The following is a 21,889-nucleotide window of genomic DNA, read 5'->3' as shown; positions in this document are numbered from 1 at the left end:
ATAGTGAAGTATTTGACCATTTCCTTTGCAAGATAGGGTAAACCTCTGCGTCAGTCTTTTGCAACCCCTGACATAATTATTATTATTATTATTATTAGTAGTAGTAGTAGTAGTAGTAGTAGTAGTAGTAGTAGTAGTAGTAGCAGTATAGATTTTTTGTAATCCACTTTACATCTCCAACAAATCTCAAAGTGTTACAGTCAATAGAAAAACAACTAATAAAATAAGAACAAGGACAATAATATGCAATTGAAATACACATGTAAAGGCTTGAGGCAATTAAATGGAAGATAACTAAAAGCAAAACAAAGCACTTAAAGGAGAGAATTAAAAAGATTGGGTGAAAAGGAAGGTTTTATGGCCTTTTTTTTATGTGACCAGGTCTGCAGAACCCTAAGTTGTGCACAGTACATGAGACTAAATACAGGACCAAAAACTTCAATTTTGGTTTACCTGACCACAGCATCTTCTTACGTATGTTTACTTTGTCCAGCACAAGGCTTGTGGCAGATTACAAACAGTACTTGTGCATTTTATTCAACAGTGGATTCTTCCAAGAAGGTCAGATTTGTAAAGTGCATGGCTAATAGCTATAGTAATAACAGATTCTCCCACCTTAAACCTCTTGGCAGCTTCTCTGGTTAAAGCTCTTTTCTTGCCCAGCCTGTCTGTTTAGATGGCTGGCCAGGTCTTTGTAGGGCTGCAATTATTCCATACTTTCCCCATATTTCAAGGATGAATTGATTAGAGCTCTTTCAACTTTGGATGTCGTTTTATAACCTAACTCCTCCTTAAATGTCTTCATAACTTTATCCTTGGTCTTCATGATGCTGGTGGTACTCTAAAACCTGAAAACTTCACAGAATAGCTCTATTTCTACTCATGACATTTACACACAGGTGCTCTATTTGCTAATTAGGTGACTTCTGGTTGCACTTTGGTTTACTTAGGGGTATCAGAGTTTCAGATCCTTATCTCTAAATTGTAACAGTTTTCACTTAATTTCACGGTTAGGGAGTACTTGCTCCTTGGTCAATCAAATAAAAAGGAAAGTTTGAGGTATTGGGGCAGTGTGAATTAGCCAAGTAGCTTCCCCTTTTTTTTGTATGTTAAAGTGAATTGTCCTTTCAAAACAACCACTGAAAAGGTAAAGAAGTGTGTGTGTGTGTGCGTGTGTGTGGGGGGGGGGGGGGGGGGGTAAATAAAAAGCTCTTTAAAACATTACTCCCAGACAAAAAGACAAACAACGTCCCTAAAATCCATTCTGATGACAGTTGGAAGAATGCGGGCTTTCTGGTGGACTAGAGCCCCATTTTTGCCGAATCTTTAAAGCGTGATTATTTACCTTAAAACAACAAACCAAAGCTCCAGGTCTGGCAATGTGGATCCCTGGCCTTTGATTGAGCCCCGAGCTTGAATTCTCAGCTAATAAATTGCTCCAATCTTTTGTTTGGGGCATTAGCGGCAGTGGTCTGCGTTTTTCTAGCCCTAATCTCAAGAATGTGCTAGCCTCTTGAGAAGCTCAGGAGTTTCCTACTCTCCCAGAGCGAGGTCTTCCCTTTGTTTTCTTAGAGGACTCCTCGGATTGACAGGCCTCGCCGTCAGCCCCTCTCTTTGGCTAAACTGTTTGCGCTGATTCTGACTGATCCCATCAAAAGTCAATCAAGGCAGCAGAGCATTTTAAAAGTCTTGCACTCGTCCAAACGGCATGTGAGAAGTAAAGTTAACTTTTCATCAGCGCACACAAACGTTGTGTTGCATGCTTTTCTGTGGGTTTTCCCATCTGAGGGCAACCTGGGAGGGATCCCTTAGCTCACTGCACAGGTATGAGCTGCTTCGCTTTGTTCAGAGCCCACTCTGACGACAGCTTAGTGAGTCACCTGGACACACAGACTAACCCTCCTTTAGTCAGGTTCCAACCGATCACTGACAACTCCCTGACAATAAAATAATCATTAGTGAAAATGAGACCCTTTCTTTTCAGAGAGTAGAATACTATTATAAGAGAGCACCAACACAACATACAGAGTTCAGTAAAATCATCAGATTTATGTTTACCTAATTACCCTAAAGCATGAATGTGTCCATTTTATGACAAAGCTGCAAGAGCAAAATGTTTACTTATGGTCTTATTTGCCTGAAATCCTCCATCATCATGCCTGTGCCCAAAAAAAACAAACACCACCCGCCTCACTGACTACAGTCCAGTTGCTCTCACCCCAATCTTTCCAAAGTGCTTCGAGAACACATCAAGGACCCCATGCCTGCTGGCCTGGACAGCCTGCAGTTTGCCTACAGGGAGAATCGCTCCACGGAGGACGTCTTCCTCAGCAACAGGCGCCCGGTGGTGAGAGTAGGGAAATACACATCTTCCCCACTAGTGCTTAACACTGGGACACCCCAGGGCTGTGTCCTCAGCCCTGCTCTCTTCACCCTCTTCACCCACTACCGAGTGCTGTCCACTCCACAAAGATGGCGGTGAAGTTTGTGGACGACACCACTGTGGTGGGTCTCATTTCCAACAATGATGAGACCCAACACAGAGAAGAAATCCACAATCTCCCACAGCGTTGCTCCAGGAACAACCTCATCAAGAACACCAACAAAACCCAAGAGGTAATAATGGACTACAGTAGGGGTGTGCAAAGTAATCGTCATGATGACGATGCATCGCGATTCTAATTTTCGCAATCTACTGCATCGATTCTTGACGCCAAGTATAGATTATTATAAACGAATAAATAAATTTGCATGAATGGTTGCCGAACATCACCCAAAAACAAGTGGAATACAACTTCATTGGTTTAAAGGACTACTGAGGCCATGTAAACGGCACTGATTATCCTTATTTTGTTATTTTAAGTTTTATAAATCCTAAGCACTTTTTGTCAGTGTGTCCACTCCAGTAATAGTAATATTTGTTTACATGGCAATACCTCCAAAGGTCGTTTCAATAAATACAGCTATGTATGAATTCAGTTTCTTTCAGTTATGTATCATTGAAGACACGATCAAGATCATACACAGCATTTTTTTCTAACAGTGTTCAGTGAAAATATCCCAATGCATTGCAATACATCGCAATAATTCAAGTATCGTGATGCATTGTGATAGAATCAGATCGTGGCATGCGAATCGTGATTCGAATCGAATCGTGACTTCTTTGGCAACACCCACCCCTACAATACAGGAGGTTCAGGAAGACTGAACACGCTCCGCTCTGCATACAGGAGGAGATGGTGGAGTGTGTGGACAGCATACATTTCCTGGGCATTCACATCTCCTCCGACCTCTCCTGAATTGTGAACACCTCCCACCTGGTGATAAAGGCCCAACAATGGCTCTTCCTCAGGAAATTGAGAATGATGGAATTTCTATTAAGTCGTTAATAAACTTTTACAAAGCTACAATAGAAAGCATTTTGTGTTTCAGCATGACAGTGTAGTACGGGAGCTGCACAACACAGGAAAGGAAGGACTTAGCTCGGGTGGTGAGAACAGCACTGGGGGTTGTGGGATGCAGTCTAGAGGATCTGGACATGGTTAAAGCTGCACGAGTCCTGAAAAAGGCCAGACTTATTGCCACAGATCCTTGGCAACCAAGCAGCCCAACTCTAGTTAGTGTTGTTTTTTTTAATTTGTCTGATGAGCTTAATCAGATGAATACAAAACTCAGAGTAGACTGTGTAGAAACTTACAAATACTTTAATATATTTTCTAGCTCTTAAAGCACCAGGCAAGCGTATTATTTTTGGAAATGCATGATATATGTTAAAACTATTTATGCAAAATATATCGCTCAATGTCTTTATCAGAAGTAGTGCTACCGCGTCTTGTGATGGTCATGCAACAGGTAACCTAGTAACCACGTACACTGTTGAGAATATGGCGAACTAGAAGGTTGGAATAAGCCTTTAGCACTCCACAAAAGATATTTGCTGTTCTCAGTAAATAACAAAATGCTAGCAAAGTAAAACCATTACTAAGTGCCAATTAACATAAACTGTACACATTCAATATAGAGTTGATGTCCTTTATACACTACTTTGTTGATTTTCTTAACAATTAAAACTGTTCTTTCATATTAATCAGATTTCTACCTGACATAAATTGCAGTAAAGTCTAAACTTGAATTTTTATTTATTTGCTTATTTATTGCTCAAGTTATAATCAAACTAAGGCCTAATTCTAATGTAATATTACACTCTCTGCACTGGAAAACAGATTACACTGAAACTGAAGTCAGGAGTGAGAAATGACATGGCGATTGCCTCAGCCGCTTTTCAGGAGCCATACAGAACCTGCTGAACCCAGATTGCTTGCTGCCTGACCCTTTGTCAAAGTCCATGAGAAAAGCATTCAGGGGTTCCCGAGAAAGAGGAATCACAGTTTAATTGCATGTAATTATACACTAAGAAGTCTTATTGAGCAAGCAAAGGGGGACAGTGGAGAGAAATGAGCTTTAAGCAGCAAGAAACATCTAGCTCAGCAGTTTTCCAATTTTCTTATAGCACATAAGGTCTTTAAGTACCATCATAGAGTCAATAAATGAAGTATGGTAGTACAAGCTTACACAGTGGTCAATCTGACTAGATCTATACTCTGTCAATTGTACCAAATTAAGCTGCTGAGAAAAAAATCTGTCCTGTCTAACAACACAGGAATGGATGCAAGTTTTAAATGTCTGTTGGGGCAGTATTTGTAGTTAAAGGGGGTGCTTTAAGATATTTTTCATGCACCTGGGGTGCTAATTCTGCAAGGATGCTAGGTTAGCTGTTCTTCTGTTCAACAAAGAGGAATTCAAGATCATTTGAATTACATTTTAATATTGTCAGCTAGTTTAGTTTTAAAGGTTCCGTTGAAAATGTTCTCTCCTGCAATCCTCTTGGGAAAAGTTTACATATATATATATATATATATATATATATATATATATATATATATAATATTATTTTTGCATAACTGCTCATATTTGCAAATGTTGCATGATGAACTTTATATCATTTGTTGCTGAAACTTTCACATCCCTTGAAGTTCTTTACAGCACAACTACACAAACCTCATTTAACTGGGGATTTATGTGACCAAATAACACAAAGTTGTGCATAACGTCACATTTGGAATGTTTTAAGGGGTGGGAATACTTTTGCATGCAACTGAATGTACCGAACATGTATTTATTCATTTATTGTAGTTGATAAAGTGCCCATGAAGAGAGTTGATAAAGTGCCCATGAAGAGAAAAATTAGACAACTGTGTGTAGCTCAGAAGTTGGGTTTGGTGGCGGCAGCTTGTGCGAGGTTGACGGCGTATGAAGGGACCCAGGTAAAGACGAGGTCAGTACTGCAGGGAGGAGTTTTGCCTTCAGTCTCAGGTATTCCCCAACTCAGTAGCTGCTGTTAAATGTTTTCTCCCCCTTCCTTTTCTGTGTCTGTTCTCAGGGAAAGCTGGGTTTCTTTGTACTCACACAGCAACACACAATGAATTTCCCTTAGTCACCCTCTCCCCCACTGTTCTTGTATGTTCTAATCTGTGTGGACAACTGTACAAATTTACCCATACTGCCTTGAAACCCAATTGTGACACGATGATGTTGCAATCAGTGTGTTACTGTGAGGGTCATTCCGTCTTTTACACCTTTCTGATCCCCTTTTAAGATGCCAATCTCCTCAAGAATGTGGGACAAGAATAGCCAGCCCCACAAAGCGCAGTTGCCATAGCTGCACGTGTAAATATTGGTTTTACTCAGGGGCGAGAGAAGAAAAAAAAATTAAATTAGAGCCTGCTAACAAGGGAAAGTGACATGAGAAAATCTTCGTTGAGTTGGCATTTTCCTGCAGACCTTTAAACTGTGACAATGCAATTGTGTTACGGTCTTACACTTTACTAATTTGCTTGTTAAAACTGCTTACAACAGCAGTTATCAATAGTTTTAATTCATAATGATGAAAAAAAATGTAAAAAGGGTATGCATTGAAATCAGAAGGTACTTTGTAATTATTTATATATTCTTATCGTCTGAGTTTAAACTCCATTATGTAGCAGGAGAGACTCGACACTGCGCTGTAATTTAATGGCTTGTCAAAGGGTCTTGGAAATTGTGCACTACGGGGAGCCCTTTCACTGGTGATGGAGTGTGTTGGCCGGGGCCAAAAACAAAGGGAAATCAATACCCCCTCGGACTCAAGAGGTCTGAGCAAACTGGCTTGTGTACCAAGCTCCATAGCTTTGGTTGTCTCCTTTCAGGCGATAAAAGGCTCTATCTCAAAGGTATGAGGAGGTAATATTCCAGGTCCTATATGGCCCGCGGGGGGTCACGTTGACGCCCTCAGCCTTACCGACCAATAGCACTAAAAGCTAGAGACAGACATCCTTTATGTGTGTGTTTATGTGTGTCTGTGCTGTGCTTAGGCTTTTCTTAGCTGAGCCTCCTCCTGTCAGTTGAATAATCTTATATACAGGAGCAGTTTCAGTGCTTCTTCTCTTGTTTTTAATGCACACGTCTTTTCTGCCCTGTGTTGGGTGTTGCTGTCTTGCGCCCATGTTTTCCACAAAAACATGGCTGCAGGCCTCTGAGAAGTATTCTGGCAGGAAGCGCTGTCCAGTGTGCAGAAACGTGTGTAATTCATGATGCTGCCCGACTTTTCAGACATCACTGTGCCACCAGGTAAACACATGACACCCAACAATATCGTTATTGATAATAACATTTGAGCAAAAGTGACCGTAGGATGAGGAGTTTATCCAGAGCCTGTTGAACTTGTTCACCTTTTTCACACTATACACTTGTATTCTATTGAAATCTTATACAAGCACCAAATTAGAAAGTAGCACATGGTTGGGGAAGTCTAAGGAAAATTGTCTGTTATTTAAAAAAAAAAAAAAACATTTATTTTACTGTTGGACAAAAAAGACTAAAACTGATCAGAATAATGAACCCACCCTGTCCGCCGTGAAATATGCTTCTCTTCAACTGGGGTTAACCTGGAAGAAAACCAGTTAGATGCTATAAAAGACTGGGGTGGAGGTTAACCTACATCAGGGGTGCCCAACTCCAGTCCTTGAGAGCTACTGTCCTCTAACAACTTCCAGGTGCATCGCTTTTCCAGCCATCCATCCTTCCATTTTTACTCTCTAATACGCGTATCCCTTGTGTGCTGGTGCTTATCTCCAGCACCAGGCAAGAGGCCGGATCTGTGGGGTTCTAGACCAAATTTAGCAGGGGGGGTCAGGGTGGGGCCAGTGTTTTTTCACAGGGGCACAGAACAAAAGATTGGGGGGGGGGGGGGGGACAAAAAAAACTTAACAGGTCAACATTTCATCGTTTAATATATTAAGTAAGCCAAAGAGCCAATTGTGGCTCTGGAACTGCAGGTTGCAGACCCCTGATCTTTTCTCAATACAGCGGGAGCTTAATGTGAAACAGCTTAATTTTTAATTATTGTTATTTTTTTTATATTTATTTTCTAATTATTTTGTTATTTTATTATTGGGTAAAAACATAAACGAAAAAAATACAACTGATCCAAATGAACAGTCAGTCACGGTATCTTTGTCAGCATTTATCATCCTAAGAAATTTAATATCATGTTTTTAGTACAGGAGCCATAACAGGGGCCAGGAACAGTTCTACAGGGGCACAGGCCCCTGTTGGCCCCTGTCTAGAACCGCCCCTGGGCGGGGTACACCCTGGACAGGTCGACAGTCTACCGCAGGGTGACAGAGAGACATTCTCACACACACCTAAGTAAAATTTAGAGAGGCCAATTAACCTAACAGACTGTGGAGAACATGCAAACTCCATGCAGAAAGACCCAAGGGTAGAACTTGAAGTCAGGACCTTGTTGCTGCACAGCAACAGCGCTACCCACTGCACCACTGTGCAGGTCTTTTTGCTGAACCACTGATGATGAGAGACGTTGATCAAGGAGGACAGTAGGTCTCTGGACTTGGGCGTGGAAGGATTTTGATCCAAGCATATAAATGTGTATGAATAGGCTTGTCATATCCAATTAAGAATCCATTGTAAGACCTAATAATGGATGTTCATAGACACTCTCAATCCCATCTAACACAGGTTAGACTATTTTTGCAAAGAAGAATAGGCAAAAGCATTCAGCTTCCACATGTGCAAAGCTGGCACAGACAAACATCAAAAGACTCAAAAGAAAGCAGCATAATACCACACTTTTCACGTATGTTCATTTGTGGAAAACTTTGAAAACAGCATATCATTTTCCTTCCCCTTCACAGTTTTGCTCTATCCTGTGTTGGTTTATAAATTAAAATTCCAGTACAAATAATTTAGATTTGTGTTGCAACTTGACTATACATGAAAATATTCTGTCTATGGCTACTTTTGCAGAATACTATAAACACGAATGCTGCATAGGACCAATACTTAAGTGTACAAGTTATTAACAAACTTAAAAAAAACTAATAAAAAACTAAATTTTCAAGGATCTCACAGGTAGGCGTGATATGCTGCTGAAAAAAAAACTCCAAGAAAAAGATAAGCATATTTTGTGTTTTATGTGCTTTAATACTTAACAAGCCTGTTTTCAAAATGAAAGATTTATATTGAAAAAGTAAACCAGTTATTTGCCAATCCTGCAGGATATACAGCATTAAGATGAAGATAAACTACTTAGAATTTTAACATTTGAATGTGGTTTGGATCAGGATTTGTTCTGTTGTTGCTTTTTGAAGGACCTTTAAAGTCTACCTTAAGACTTTGGCATCCTTTCTACTCGTTTTCTTTCTGATCTTTGTATCCTGCATTCAACCATACATAGAACAAAATATATGGGAATATAAAAAAGGATATAAAAAGAGTACAGGTAAAGCTTGGTGAATTAGAATGTGTGTTCACATGATAAGCTGGTGATAAATCTTTTCATTAAGATCCCATGTCTGTATAAAATCTTTTTGATTGGTTTAATATAATATTGTAATCTAACAAATTCAGTGTAGTATGAACACAAATAAAGACATGAAAGCATCAGTCTGTGTGTAATTTTATCTTTAAAACGTGTATCTCTTTGTAATTTGAGTTACTGATTTATTGAGATGAAGCTGTACTCATACATTTGTAGAAAGGACAACAAACATTTCTAAACATGTTAACTTTTGATGCGCTCATTCCTTTTTTAATCCCTTGATTGTTTTTTCTAAGGATTCAAGCATACTGGTGAGGCTAATATTGTTCATAAAAAGGTACAAAAATGTCCAAAGAAATTCAAGTTCCCCAAAGACAAAAAGCTGAGATGCAAGTTCTTCGAGGAAAAAGATGAGTTTGTTACCAAACTGCACCAACTAGCAATTCAAAGCGGAAAGTGCTGGTGAAGTTTACAGACACTCACTGGGAGTTTGAGCACTCTTCTTAGAAGGACTGGTGGAGTTTACCGACCCTTCCAGAAACCTGATTTGTCTATCACAAATCCGGTTTTCATGTGTGTTTGTCCTGTCAGAAAACCAAATTCTATTTGTTTTCACCATCTAAGTCAATATATGATATACAGATTTAATAAAAGGTCGGAATGTTCAAGAACAACCTGGGAATGAATAAAGCTCAGGTCTGTCAAAAAATAGAAACTCCTGGACCACAAACGTCTCTGTCCAAAGCGAGTTAATAAAAAACAACATGGACGGAGAGGGAACCCGAAAGATGTCCCTGCTCCAAAATCTAACAACTATAATCCCCTTTGGAAGACACAGTTGCCCACATGGACAAGGCAAATTCTAAGGATTTTTTTTTTTTGTAATACAAGACAAAGATTGAGCATTTAGGCTTTAATGACAAGATTGTTTAGAGGTAGGGGTGGTATTCGATGTGGGCAATACAGGGATTTGCTTTGGGAAGCATTAGAAAAGAAGGTGCAAAAGGACCAGATAAAATATCTGTAAGTGGCCTCCAGCACCAGTTTTCTATTGCTTTTTTACCTGTTCCGTCAATGAGGAGTTGACGCCCCCTTGCTTTCGGGTGATACGCAGGGCAGTAGGTTTTTTCCAGGTTCATGCAAGAACCGCCGCTTTCAGGAGAGCTGAACATGACGAACACTATGACTGTCAAGCATGGTGGTGGTTGTCATGCTGAGAGTAAGTTAAGCTACGTAAGGTGTAATAGACAAAGTGTATGGAATAATGAAACAAGAACACTAGCTTCATATTTTATAACGTCCCCTCAAATCAACAATGATGGCAAACATGCATCAAAACTAGGGGATAGGTCAGGCGGACATCAAGCTTTTAGCGCGGTTCTTGTGGAAAACTGGCAAATGGTGTTCAAAAGCTCGGCCGGTGCCAGGAACCTGACTATTTTAAGGAAAGCTGTGCCGTTTCTGAAAGGAAAAGTCATGAAATGTCCGGCTTGAAACATTCCAGGAGCTTGTTGATGGCGACCTGAAGTGTGTTTCTCAGCAACTTGTCGAGGGACACTTGAGCAAATGTTGGAGGGAATACATAATGTTGTCCTTATGTGACATTTCAGCCACAGAAAAGCCACAATAAAATCAAACTGGTGCACCCAGAGCTTGCTTTTAAACTCCAAGTTCTTTATTGCACTGAAGAACAACAGTCCAATTGCATAATACATGCCTAAAACTATTGTTACAATCATGCCTCTATTGAGGGATGTAAACTTTTCAAGGACACCGTTGATGACGTTGCAACACTTTCACCTTTAATATCTGCATGTTTTACCATGATGACCCACAGCCACATATTCTAAATTAAATAATAACTGAGACAGATTTCACATCTCCTAGGCAGAGGTGTGTGTTTCAGGAACTCACTGACCCGTGTGCTCACCTTCGAATGCACACACTCTCATCAGCTCTCACCTCTGACGCCACCTTTGATGCTTTGTAAATCATATACTTTGTTGAACAATGTGGACAGAGGCTTGTGTTTTAGTTTAAACAGCCTGGACATTACGGTCAACACAGCAGGATCCTCTCCGTCGTGCGTGTTCGGGTCCGATTCCTGCCTTCATTCATCCCAGCATGCTGTGCTGTGTGCACAGGCTAAGGGTGAAAGACGGTGAGGAGGAGAGGAAAAAGACTCAACTGTTTGATTACTTCATGCATTTAAGTTTCTCATATTGGAAAGAATGGATAAGATTGGTGTAATAGTGACAAATCTCTGACCACCGGCTTTCATAATTTGACTCTTAGGCTTCACGATAGCCTATATGTAAAAGGGAACATTGCCACCTAGTGAACCTGCCCAAGCTGAGACCTTTAATGAACGACGACTACAGCGGTCAACGCGGCCCTCAACCATTTATCCGCTTTATATGGCGGGGGGGAATAATTTCCTGTGCAAAACTCAGCCGCTCACACTTCTTTATGGCCGACGAAGCTCCAACAGATGGATGTCCAATGTCAAGTGAAGAGCAGGTGGTGGTTCTCTCGGTGTGGAGCGTTGCAATCATACAGAGTGCTTTGCTTCAAAGAGGCTGATTAAAGAAATCGACATATGCATGAGGTCCAGACTTGCAATATGTTGTAAGGGTCAGAGTGTCCTACCCAACCCCCCACCCCCGCCCCCCCCTTTCCCCTGTCAGTTTCCAACATCTTATCCACATACCGTTCCCTCCCGTGTCTCATAAACAAAGACGGAGCATCTAGCGATCCAATTACCTTCGGCCTAACGCGTACGGCTGTTTACAAGTTGCCGCCCTTAGAAAGGAGTCATTCGTTGTCGCCATCTTCTTCAGATTTGAGAACAGAAGCCAAATTCCAGGTTTTTATTTTTAGATCATACATTCTGACTGTAGTTTTCACCAGTTGTGATGTTTTTTTCCCCTCTCTAAAGACAATGTTACAAGTACAGCTAACAAAAATGGTATATATTGAAACATTTCCTGTATTTTGTTGATTCTGGCTTTCAGATTATGACATTTAGAATTCAATGTTTCAAAAATATGTCCATAAAGTGGAAAAGTTGACTATTGGAAACTCATACTGTCACACCCGAATCGGCTAATTGACTCAAAATGCCTGCTAAGGTTTCCTGAGCCTCTAAATCGCATCTCAGGCTGGGTCAGCTGAGACTGCTGACAGTCATTGACACCCCCCACAAGGAGGGTAAGCCACAAAAGGTCATTACCAAAGAAGCTGGTTGATCACGGCGTGCTGTATGCAAACATATTCATAGAAGGTTGAGTGGGAGGAAAAAGTGTGGCCACCTTTGAAAGCTTGTCAAGCAAAATACATTAAAGCGTTTGGAGGAGCTTCACAATGAGTGGACTGCGGCTGGAATCGGTTTGTCAAGAGCCACTGTGCACTAGCCTCGTGAGACCATCCTGATCTCGCGAGCTTTCAAGGTTTCACTCGCAGCTCAGTCTGGCTACTTTCCGTTAAAGAAAATTTGGAGCAGTTCACCAAACGAACGTCCAATCAGCGTTGGCTTTGAGGCGGGTTGAGGTGTGACGCAACGAGAAGCGCGACAGTTCAGTCTAAAGAACATGGCCGCTTCAGCCGATGAAACTAGCGTTAGCGTGGCTATCGAGCAAGTTTTATCGGAATTACAGAGTATTTCTTTGCTGAAAGAAGAGCAAAACACTGCTCTGGAGGCTTTTCTCAGAGGAAAAGATGTTTTTGCTCTTCTCCCGACTGGTTTCGGCAAGAGCTTGATCTATCAATTGGTTCGTGTTAGTACGTCATATGCTTCGTTGATCTGATTGGTTCATTTGGCCCGTCTATCACCAACATAGGCCAATCAGCTAACCAGAATTTTCGGCCCTTCCCAAAATTACTTCAACGGAAGGTTTCCAGATGGATATGCGGAGCAAATCCATCTGGCGGAGTCAGGTTAACTGCGCACAGACGGAGGTACAGATCCTACACCTGGACTACAAATGTCACATTCCCCATCTCCAGCCACAACCGAACCAGAGACAACGTCAGAAGCGTCTTACCTTGGCAGAGGAGAAGAACTGGACTGTTTCTCAGCGGTCCGAAGTCCTCTTTTTATAACAAAGTAAAGTCTGCATCTTATTTGGAGATCAAGGTCCCAGAGTCTGGAGGAAGAGTGAAGAGGGACAGAATCCACGCTGCTTAAAGTCCAGTGTGAGGTTTCCACAGTCAGTGATGGTTTGGGGTGCCGTGTTATTTTTTTTTTAATCTGAAGTCGACAGTCAACGCAGCCATCTAGCAGGAAATCACTTCCTTCTGCTGACAATCTTCATGGAGATGCTGATTTCCTCTTTCCAGCAGGACTTCTACTTTGATAAATGTCCATGCTGCCACCTGTGCCCCTACAGGCCGAGGATGACGAGGAGGAGAAAAAAACAAGAAGAGACGTTTCCCAGTGCAAGTACAGTATACAGATGCTTTTCTGTCTGTACAACGCAACAGAACGAATGAGCGCTGAGTTACGACCTGCACCTGTCGCCTCCACTCACTCTGCCCGCAGCTAATGCTAAGTCAGTATAATTACAGCACTGCTCTGGAAAATGGTCTCTCATTGGTTTGCTCTCGGTCTTGGATTTTTGTTTCCACCTCTTTCAGAGGTCTTGTCTCTGGCTCGGTTTGGGTGGCCTTGACTACAAAACTGGACGAACTTTTGCATGTTAAGTGAACCTAGTAAGTAACTAAGTAAAACTGTATTTATGTAGCACCTCTATAGATGGAAATCACGAAGATTAAAAACCCACAAGGAAAAATTAAACAAAAGCTGAAAAAAGCTTTTTAGCTAACCTTTAAAAGAAACCACTGAGTCTGCTGATCTCAGAGTCCGAGGAAAGGGCTACCAGGATCTTAGAGCCACAGATGAGAAAGCTCTTATAATAGCTCTTCTTAGTTCTCCATTTTGTATGGGGGGAAATCAGCAGGTCTTGAACACTGGACCTCAGATCCCTAGTAGGGGTGTAGTAGTTCAGCTGTCTGTCCATGCACAGCTCTCCAAGTCAAAATAGATTTTGAAACACCAATGAAGCTGCATAAGAAATGGGGTCGCATGACAAGATTTTCAAGATCTTGTCAGGAGCCTAGTTGTAGCATTTTGTACATACTGCAACCGGTCTAGGGAGGTTTTGGTAAGGCATGTGTAAAGTGACGAAACAAAAGCATTAATTGAAATTTCCATCTCAGGACGCGAGACAATAGGGCTGAGTTTGGCAATGTTTCGTAGGTGATAGAAACAGCAACGAACCAGAAATTTGAAATGATTTTCGAGCGTAAAGCCTGAATCAATGGTTATCCCAATGTTTCTAACAGAAGATTTAGCTGAGGCGCCAAGAGGCCCAAGGATCTGTTTTATCTTTATATTCCTGGATCAATGTTTGCTTTTGTGCTTGTTTGTCTCTGCTCTGTATTTAACCCCCAGTTGGCCAACGCAGATGACCGTTCACACTGAGTCTGGTTCTGCTGGAGGTTTTTTCTCCCCGTTAAAGGGGAGTTTTTCTTTCCACTGTCGCCTTATGCTTGCTCAGTATGAAGGATTGCTGCAAAGCCATGGACAATTCAGATTACTCTCCCTGTGACTCTACACTCCTCCAGGAGGAGTGAATGCTGTTTGTCAAGACTTGATGCAATCTACTGGGTTTCCTTAGATAGGACGTTTGACCAATCTAGATAATCTGATTGAATTTGACTTTGGAACGTGCCTTGAGATGACATGTATCATGAATTGGTGCTATATAAATAAAATTGAATTGAATTGAACCCTCTTTACAGTTATTTTGTCTGTTGCAAAGATGATTACTTCAGTTTTTTTCTTCATTTAACTGAAGAAAACTCTCAGTTATACAGCTTTTAATTATATCCAGGCATTTTAGTAAACTGTGTGGTTTCAAAACTTAATTTGGTAGAAAGGAAATACACAACTGGATATCATCTGCATAGCAATGATAGGAAATATCCTTAAAAGATGACAATATGGGACCAAGGCTAAAACCTGGGGCTGGGGGGGGGGCAGATTTTTAGGTAACATAAGAGTTGTGTGATGTGAAGTATCCAGTGATGGCAATAGCTCTTGCTCTGTGAGTTCACAGATGGGAGATTGTTACCCACAAAGTTGTCTCTTAAGCCAATACAAAAACTCTACTGAGAATATTTTACACATTCAAGATGTTTTTAAAATAAATAATCTGCTTGATAAAAGCAGTTTCACATTCAGTATTGAACCCCTATGAGGATTAATTGCCGGTCATTTTAATTTAAAGGAAATGTGCTTGTGGTTAACCTTCTTTGTGTCATGTAAGATAAGATGTCCGATGCTTTTGCAGACGGCTTTTATATAACAACGCAACAGTTTAAAATGTCAGATAATCATGTTTTGCAGGTGATAGGCCAACCTTTTGTAGAAACATGCTTTATTTTTGAAGAGTTCAGTCATTCTGGATAACAGAACTCAGCCGGTCAGTTCAAGTGGGATGGAGAGCCAAAGAATCTGGAGATAAAAAGGTGAAAATTAAAGGCTGGATTCTGCTACAGGTGCATTTCTACGCTCTTCTTGAGTGATTCAGTGGGTCGTCGCGGATCTTTTGTCACACGGAGGATGATTTTCAAGAGCGGCGCAACACGGCGCCGACAGGTGTGATTGACGTGATTTTTCAGGGGGAAGACTTATTTGCTTAGCTGACTGTAATGCAAACAGGCATGCCAGTACTAAGCCGGGGCCTGTATGAGACGGGGAAGCCTATTCTTTCAGTTTTCCCTGCGATAGCAGAGGGCAATAAAGCATCTTTGTATCATAAAGCCGCAGGTGTTCCCTGGGAGCAGAAAGGGGAAATAAACACCTACATATAAGGCCAGCTTCAGTGTCCTTATCAGCTTATTCCAATGCACAGCTTTCAATTTCTGCTCAGCTACAGAGGTCCGACCCTGAGACAACACATTAAGCGAGACAGTACCGACATATAGATGGATGGCAGTGAGATAACGCCACTGGGCCCACCCCTTCTTCCCCATTTCTCTTCTCTCTCTCATCCACATCTAATGTGGAACAAGGCAAAGTTCACCTCAGGCTTTGCTGTTTGTCCCGACAGTCAAAAAGGCAGCCAGTGACATAAAACCCTCCATTCAAATGGTTAAAAGATGTTTAATTAGTGATAAAAGCCTAGCTGTAAAGCAATTCTGATGTGTCTGTGACTTCAGGCTTAAAAGAGAGCATTTGTGTGCCTGTGTCAGAGGAAGGCAAGTTCAGCTCGTGCAAGCTGAACTTGCCCTCCTTGAAATAAGTTATTATTTCAAGACTTGTGTTAAATGTTCATGTGCGGAAACAGGGGCACTCTAGGCATTTCCGTTTGTTTCAGATTGTTTTCGATATTGTCTGATCACAGTTGCTGTAAATAAGAGAAGGTAGATTGGTGTCACGGGAACAGAAATAATTTAAAAGCCAGGCTTAAGGTCTTATAATAATAATAATAATAATAATAATAATAATAATAATAATAATAATAATAATAATAACGGTAGTTTTGCAGTTGGAAAAGGAATCTTCTTAAACTTTATGTTGCTTTAAGTTGCAAGACATACACCTATGAGATCTGAGCGTGTGTAGATTAGTCCTTCCTTTCCAGTTAAAAACATTTAACCGGAGTATTTTAGTGTGATTTTATGGGATAGTCAAACACAAAGTAGTGCATTGTAGTGAAGAGGAAGGAAATCCCACGTTTTTAAAAAATAAAAATCAGTAAATTGAGGAATAGAATACAGAATACAAAATCCCTTTTGGCTGCAGTAACGATCGTTTGGGGTGCGTCATTGCAGCTTCGTTTACGCAAAGATTGATTGATTGTTTTTTCTTTCGTTCTTCTGTGCAAAATAATTCAGTAGTACGGTTCACACTGGATGGAGAGTGTCTCAGCAAACAGAGGTCCCCAAGTCTTGCCAAAGATTCTCAATTAAAAGTAGTTTTGGACTTTGACTAGGCCATTCTAACATATGAATATGCCTTGATCTAAACCTTCACAATATAACTGTGGCTTAAGGGTGCTTGAAGTTATAGCGTCCCCACAGCATGATGCTGCCACCGCCGTGTTTCCCTTAGGAGACGGTGTGTTCAGGGTGAAACTAACCCTTATCTTTTTTTTAAAAAGGCCAAAAAGCTTATTTTTACTCTCATCTTGGCCAGAGCACATTCTTCCTTGTGTTTCTCATGCATGATATTTGGCAACCTTTATTTACTTACCAATGTTCTCTACCAAACCTATCAGGCCTTCACAAAACAGCATTATGTATGCTTTGTTTAAATTGCATTGGGGGCGGGGGGGCTCTCTAACTCTATTGACTCGCTAGGTGCCTTCTATAAATGAGCTGCACTGGGTTTTATTTAAAGGTATCTCAATAAAGGGGGCTGGTTTTGATCTTTCACGTAACATGGATATTTGTTACATTTGATAACTGTGTAAAGTTCGTATTTAATTGTATTTATGTTATTTTGCTGAAAACTAGACTCCGATTGAACAGAAGAAAAAAAAAACTCAGTGAAGCATGTTTAAGTGTTTAACAGCACTATATCTATTGTTTTACTGGTTTCCATTAATTCTCCATGTTAGTCGGAGACATGACAGTATTGATCTGGCTGTTTAACAACTGCAACCTGTCAGCGTGCCTCAGCCACTACAATAAACTCACAATTAACCATCGCCGAAAAACACGGCGCCATTGTGCCTCTGAATGAAACGTTCGCATCCTTTGTGCCACGAAAATGGTTTTTCTAATTAGTTGCAGGAACTGAATGACAGCTTTGTCCGTTACTGTCACACCGACACGGAGGCTTTTCTGAGTGATATCGACCGTTCGCTTGTCATCAAGCAGACGGGTTTTTCGAGGAGCTGGAGAGAAAAAGGCATCTCGGAGCCTCAGGAGAACGAGTGGGAGAGACCGAGGAGCCAGGTCGGAAACAAGGCCCATAAAGAGGTCTAATCCTGGTTTGATTCTTCCTCTAGCCTTGCCTTCCTCCGGACACGTCAAAGCTTGCAATGAGACAACAGCGTCAAAGCTTCTATATAAAGAGTACAGATCTCTATAGATGTGATCATTCACTTTGCAATGTGATTTTTTACAAGTGGGAGTAGTAATCTTTTGTTTACTAAAAACATAAGCAAGTCTGATAATGCACAGCAGACTCTCATTCATAAGCCGGACTGCCACCGGGGAGCTGAAAAGACGTTAAGATTTGCTGTTCCTTAAGGCTTCATTGTCGGCTTTCTTTACCAAGAGTGCCGTTTTTTCCATTCAGGAGACCTGGGTGTGTGCAAAAAAAAAAAAAAAAAAAAAAAGGCTCTATTTTTCTTTATCTGGTGTGAAAAGGTTGAGCACGAGGCAGGAGTGGCTCAACCTTGACATGAGGCCTCAAAAGGTGAATGTGCTTTCAACACTTACCTTGCACCCTTTTTGCATGGGTGCAAACTCTATAAAGTGGAGTGCAGCTTGCTATGAAACATTTAACAGCAGGACACACTGGCCTCTAAATACAGGAAGCTGCCACCAGTTAATCATTGTCAGGGGCTTTGCTTGTTTATAAGCACAACTCTGCCCCGCAAACTTGTTTGTCCCCCTTCAACCTTTATAGATTTTGTCATGTTACAGACACAAAGTAGAGCTTGATATAATAATATAATAATAGTAAAATGCAGGGGAGGGTAATAGAGTACATCTGTGTGTGATTTAATCTCAGAAGTAAAATACTGAGCTGTTTTGAGAAAGCATCAGAAGTTAAGGTAAAGTTTTTTTCACAAACTATTACATGGCCCAGGAAAAGATGGTCTTTTCAGTTGGAACCAAAATTTCACTTTGAGAGCTACATGCACAAAAGTGCAAAAAAAAAAAAGCTGCACATCAGTCTGAACACACCACCCACACTGGATAACATTGTTGTGGCAGCATCATGCTGTGGGGCTGCTTTTCTTAAGCAAGAACAGGAAACCCGGTCAGAGTTGATGGGAGGATGAAGCTAAAAACAAGACAATCTTAGAAGAAAAGAGGTTTATCTTCCAGCAGGACAATGACCCTTATTATACAACCAGAGATGCAATGGGATGGTTTGAATCCAAGCATCTTCATGTGTTAGAATGTCCCATTCTATGTACAGACCGAAACCCAATTGAGATTCTGTAAGACTTTAATAAAAATGTTGACAGACACTCTCCAACCATTCTGAGTGAGCTGGGGATGTTTGTTTTTCTAAAGCAAAATGAAGGGGTGCAGAGTCTAGATGTGCACAGACTTGCAGGTTCTCCAGATTAGGGACACAGGTTGAATGCAAATTTGTACACAAACTTTATTTAAAAGCCATATATCCAATCCCTTTGACTAATATACCATTGTGTGTTGATCTGTCGCATAAAATGCTAGTAAAACATATTGGAAGCTGTAGCAGAATATGGAACGTGTTTCGTAAGGCTCTGTATTATATATCACTATTATCTCAAAATATAGGTCTAAAAGCATCGTTTGAGACTCATCTAAACACAAATTAATTGACTAGGAGCTTAAAGCATAGTATACCGCTCTTTGAACAGGTAATCCAGAGAGGTACCAGGTATCTGTCTGACTGCAGCGTTTGAGCCTCAGCAGTCAGATCCAGGAATCAACAAGTTTGACACGCCGTGCTCTTGTCATATTCCCACCTCTTCCATCAGCCTAGTTTAGAGGCCTTCAGAGCAGATAGCAGACCCACATGTCCGCTCCGCAGATCTGCACACCACAGGAAAGTCATCTCAGGTAACGTTTGGGATTATCATGCTTTTTAAGTATTGTGAGATTAAACATCCAAACATCATGTCCGAGTGTCGGCACCTTTTTGTATTTAGCATTTACATTAAAACAAATGTGAAAATTGGTATCATCTGCTGTCGATGCTGTACAAGTTTAGGCCAAACGGTCGGACTTAAGAGCCCGGGTTGTTTCGTTTTTTTTTTGCAGTTTTAGCCAAAACGTTTTGCACCTACCGCCCAGTTTGTGCCAACCATGCCGATGCTTTTTACCCACCTTGGCAACTGGCTAAAGTAATTTTTCTATAAATTACTCCAGAGCTGCACAATATCCATCCATCCATTTTTTAACACGTCTATCCCTTGTGGGGTTGTAAAGGGAGCTGGTGCCTATTTTCAGCTGTCAATGGGCGAGAGGCGGGGTACACCCTGGACAAGTCGCCAGTCTATCACAGGCTGCACAAGATATCGACTAGAAATCAGTTGCATCTAAAAGAACCGCTTGGATGCAGTGTTTGGTGGATTATAATATTTAAAGAAGTACTGTGTAACTTCCAGGTTTAGCACCAATGAGGGCTACCGGCAACGCTGCATTGTTGCAAAATTAAACAGTCTTCCTCCGCGCTTTGGTATCCGATAGCAGACCACTTTGGACCAGCAGATTGAGAAGTCATGGAGTTACTTCTCAAGAACCAAAAATAGGTCTAATCAGGTGTCATATCTATTTTGTTTTGTCATTATGGCGGTCTGAGCTCAGACTGCTGCAACCTAGAAAGGGTCATGTGACTTACAGCTTCTCTCTAGGTCACATGACCCATTGAGCGACAGATTCAACCCTCTCAAGTTACATAGGCGAGTTTTTGAGAAGGGCAGCCCACATGGAGCATTGGCACGCTCCAATTGTTGTATATTGACCTGAGAAATCATTTAAAATATCTCAAATTCAGCTACTACTTTGGTCAAAACTTACACGGTGCTGCTTTAAGTTGCCACTGATTCAAACGCAGTTTACCAATAACAGATTTGGCCCTTTGGACATATGTTTTAGTCTTTTATATCCCCTCTTGATATAAATCTTAGGTACCAAGATGCTAAGGCTTCAGGGGAGTGGTGGTGACATGCTGATGATGAAGAGTGTAGAAATAGGCTTAACTGCAGTCAATGTCATCACAATATTCAACAATATTGCAGTTTCACGTTTTCCTCAACTCATGGGGCCCTAGCCTACTTTGTTGAAAGGATATGAGGTCATAAAAATCATCTATCAGCACATCACTCAGGTTGGAGAAGGGGTCCTGCATTTTCATAAGTGCTAATTTTCACAAACAGGAGCTCCATTCAAATACCATTAATTATAACTCCTAGCTCCTGCTCGAGTTTCATGGGCTCTATCGCAGGGAGGAAAGGAGCCTCGGGCTGATGTGCCGATTTTTGGAAAGCCTTTGACTCCAACGTCATTACGTGACGGAAACTCATATGGATGATTCTGGGCCTACATCCGTACGAAAATGAACTACAAAGTCTGCGCTCTCTTCTCTCTGGACATTTTTGTTAATATCCGTGAGGTGGGCTTTGCTTATAAGTCATGTCACGAATATAAGGAATGTGGGATTCCTTATAGCGCCATTAAGGGACACTGCGAGGTTCCTATGCTAAATTAGCCCCAAGAGGAAGCATACAGGCTCCTTTTCCTAGCTCCTTCCTTACTGACTGCACTATTCGGGCAGTACTTATCATGATGGCCGCTGACACACTTCGCCTTTGGCTAAAAAGTCCTTACCCAATATTTGGATGGAGCCAGGGACTAGAACCACAATTGATTGAAACCCTGTAATGCAAAATCTTCAGAGTTGATTTGAGCATTTCTATGGTTATCTCCTTATCGCTCGTCTACAAAATATTTAACGACCAAGTGAACAAAATCAATGTGCAATGATTATGTACAGTCCAGGTGTATGAAATATTTTGTTTGCGGATCGTTTTTGAGCTTGTGATGCAAGTCTGTTCGCTGCTCCCCAATCAGGGGCCACCACACCAAGCAAGTCATCGCAACTTGCCCACAGACTTGGTTTTACAGCTGCGATTCAAACCGGTGTCTCCCCCGTGTCAAAGACGCAGACTTAGCCGGCAAGAGGGACTTCCAAATTATGTCCAAAGTAAGCAAAGCTAATCTCAACCCAGCTCCCACTTTGTTATCCCCCTATGTGATAAAGATAAAAAATAA

At 41.2% G+C, this 21,889-nt stretch overlaps 1 protein-coding gene across 1 annotated transcript; it reads left to right on the top strand.

The window, feature by feature from the left end:
- The first annotated feature begins 2,472 nt into the window (after positions 1-2,472).
- rnf32 (ring finger protein 32) lies at positions 2,473-21,789 on the top strand. Its single transcript, XM_036125743.1, is given in 12 exon segments — positions 2,473-2,616; positions 4,224-4,287; positions 4,290-4,364; positions 5,194-5,339; positions 6,441-6,551; positions 6,553-6,608; positions 6,610-6,666; positions 9,175-9,208; positions 9,210-9,296; positions 17,675-17,845; positions 19,555-19,675; positions 21,689-21,789. Coding segments are annotated over 12 exon segments (1,167 nt in total).
- The last annotated feature ends 100 nt before the right edge of the window (positions 21,790-21,889 follow it).

The sequence above is a fragment of the Fundulus heteroclitus genome, chromosome 21 (assembly GCF_011125445.2).
Source record: "Fundulus heteroclitus isolate FHET01 chromosome 21, MU-UCD_Fhet_4.1, whole genome shotgun sequence".
NCBI classification, from domain to species: Eukaryota; Metazoa; Chordata; class Actinopteri; order Cyprinodontiformes; family Fundulidae; genus Fundulus; species Fundulus heteroclitus.
This window is presented reverse-complemented; position numbering and strand designations above follow the sequence as displayed.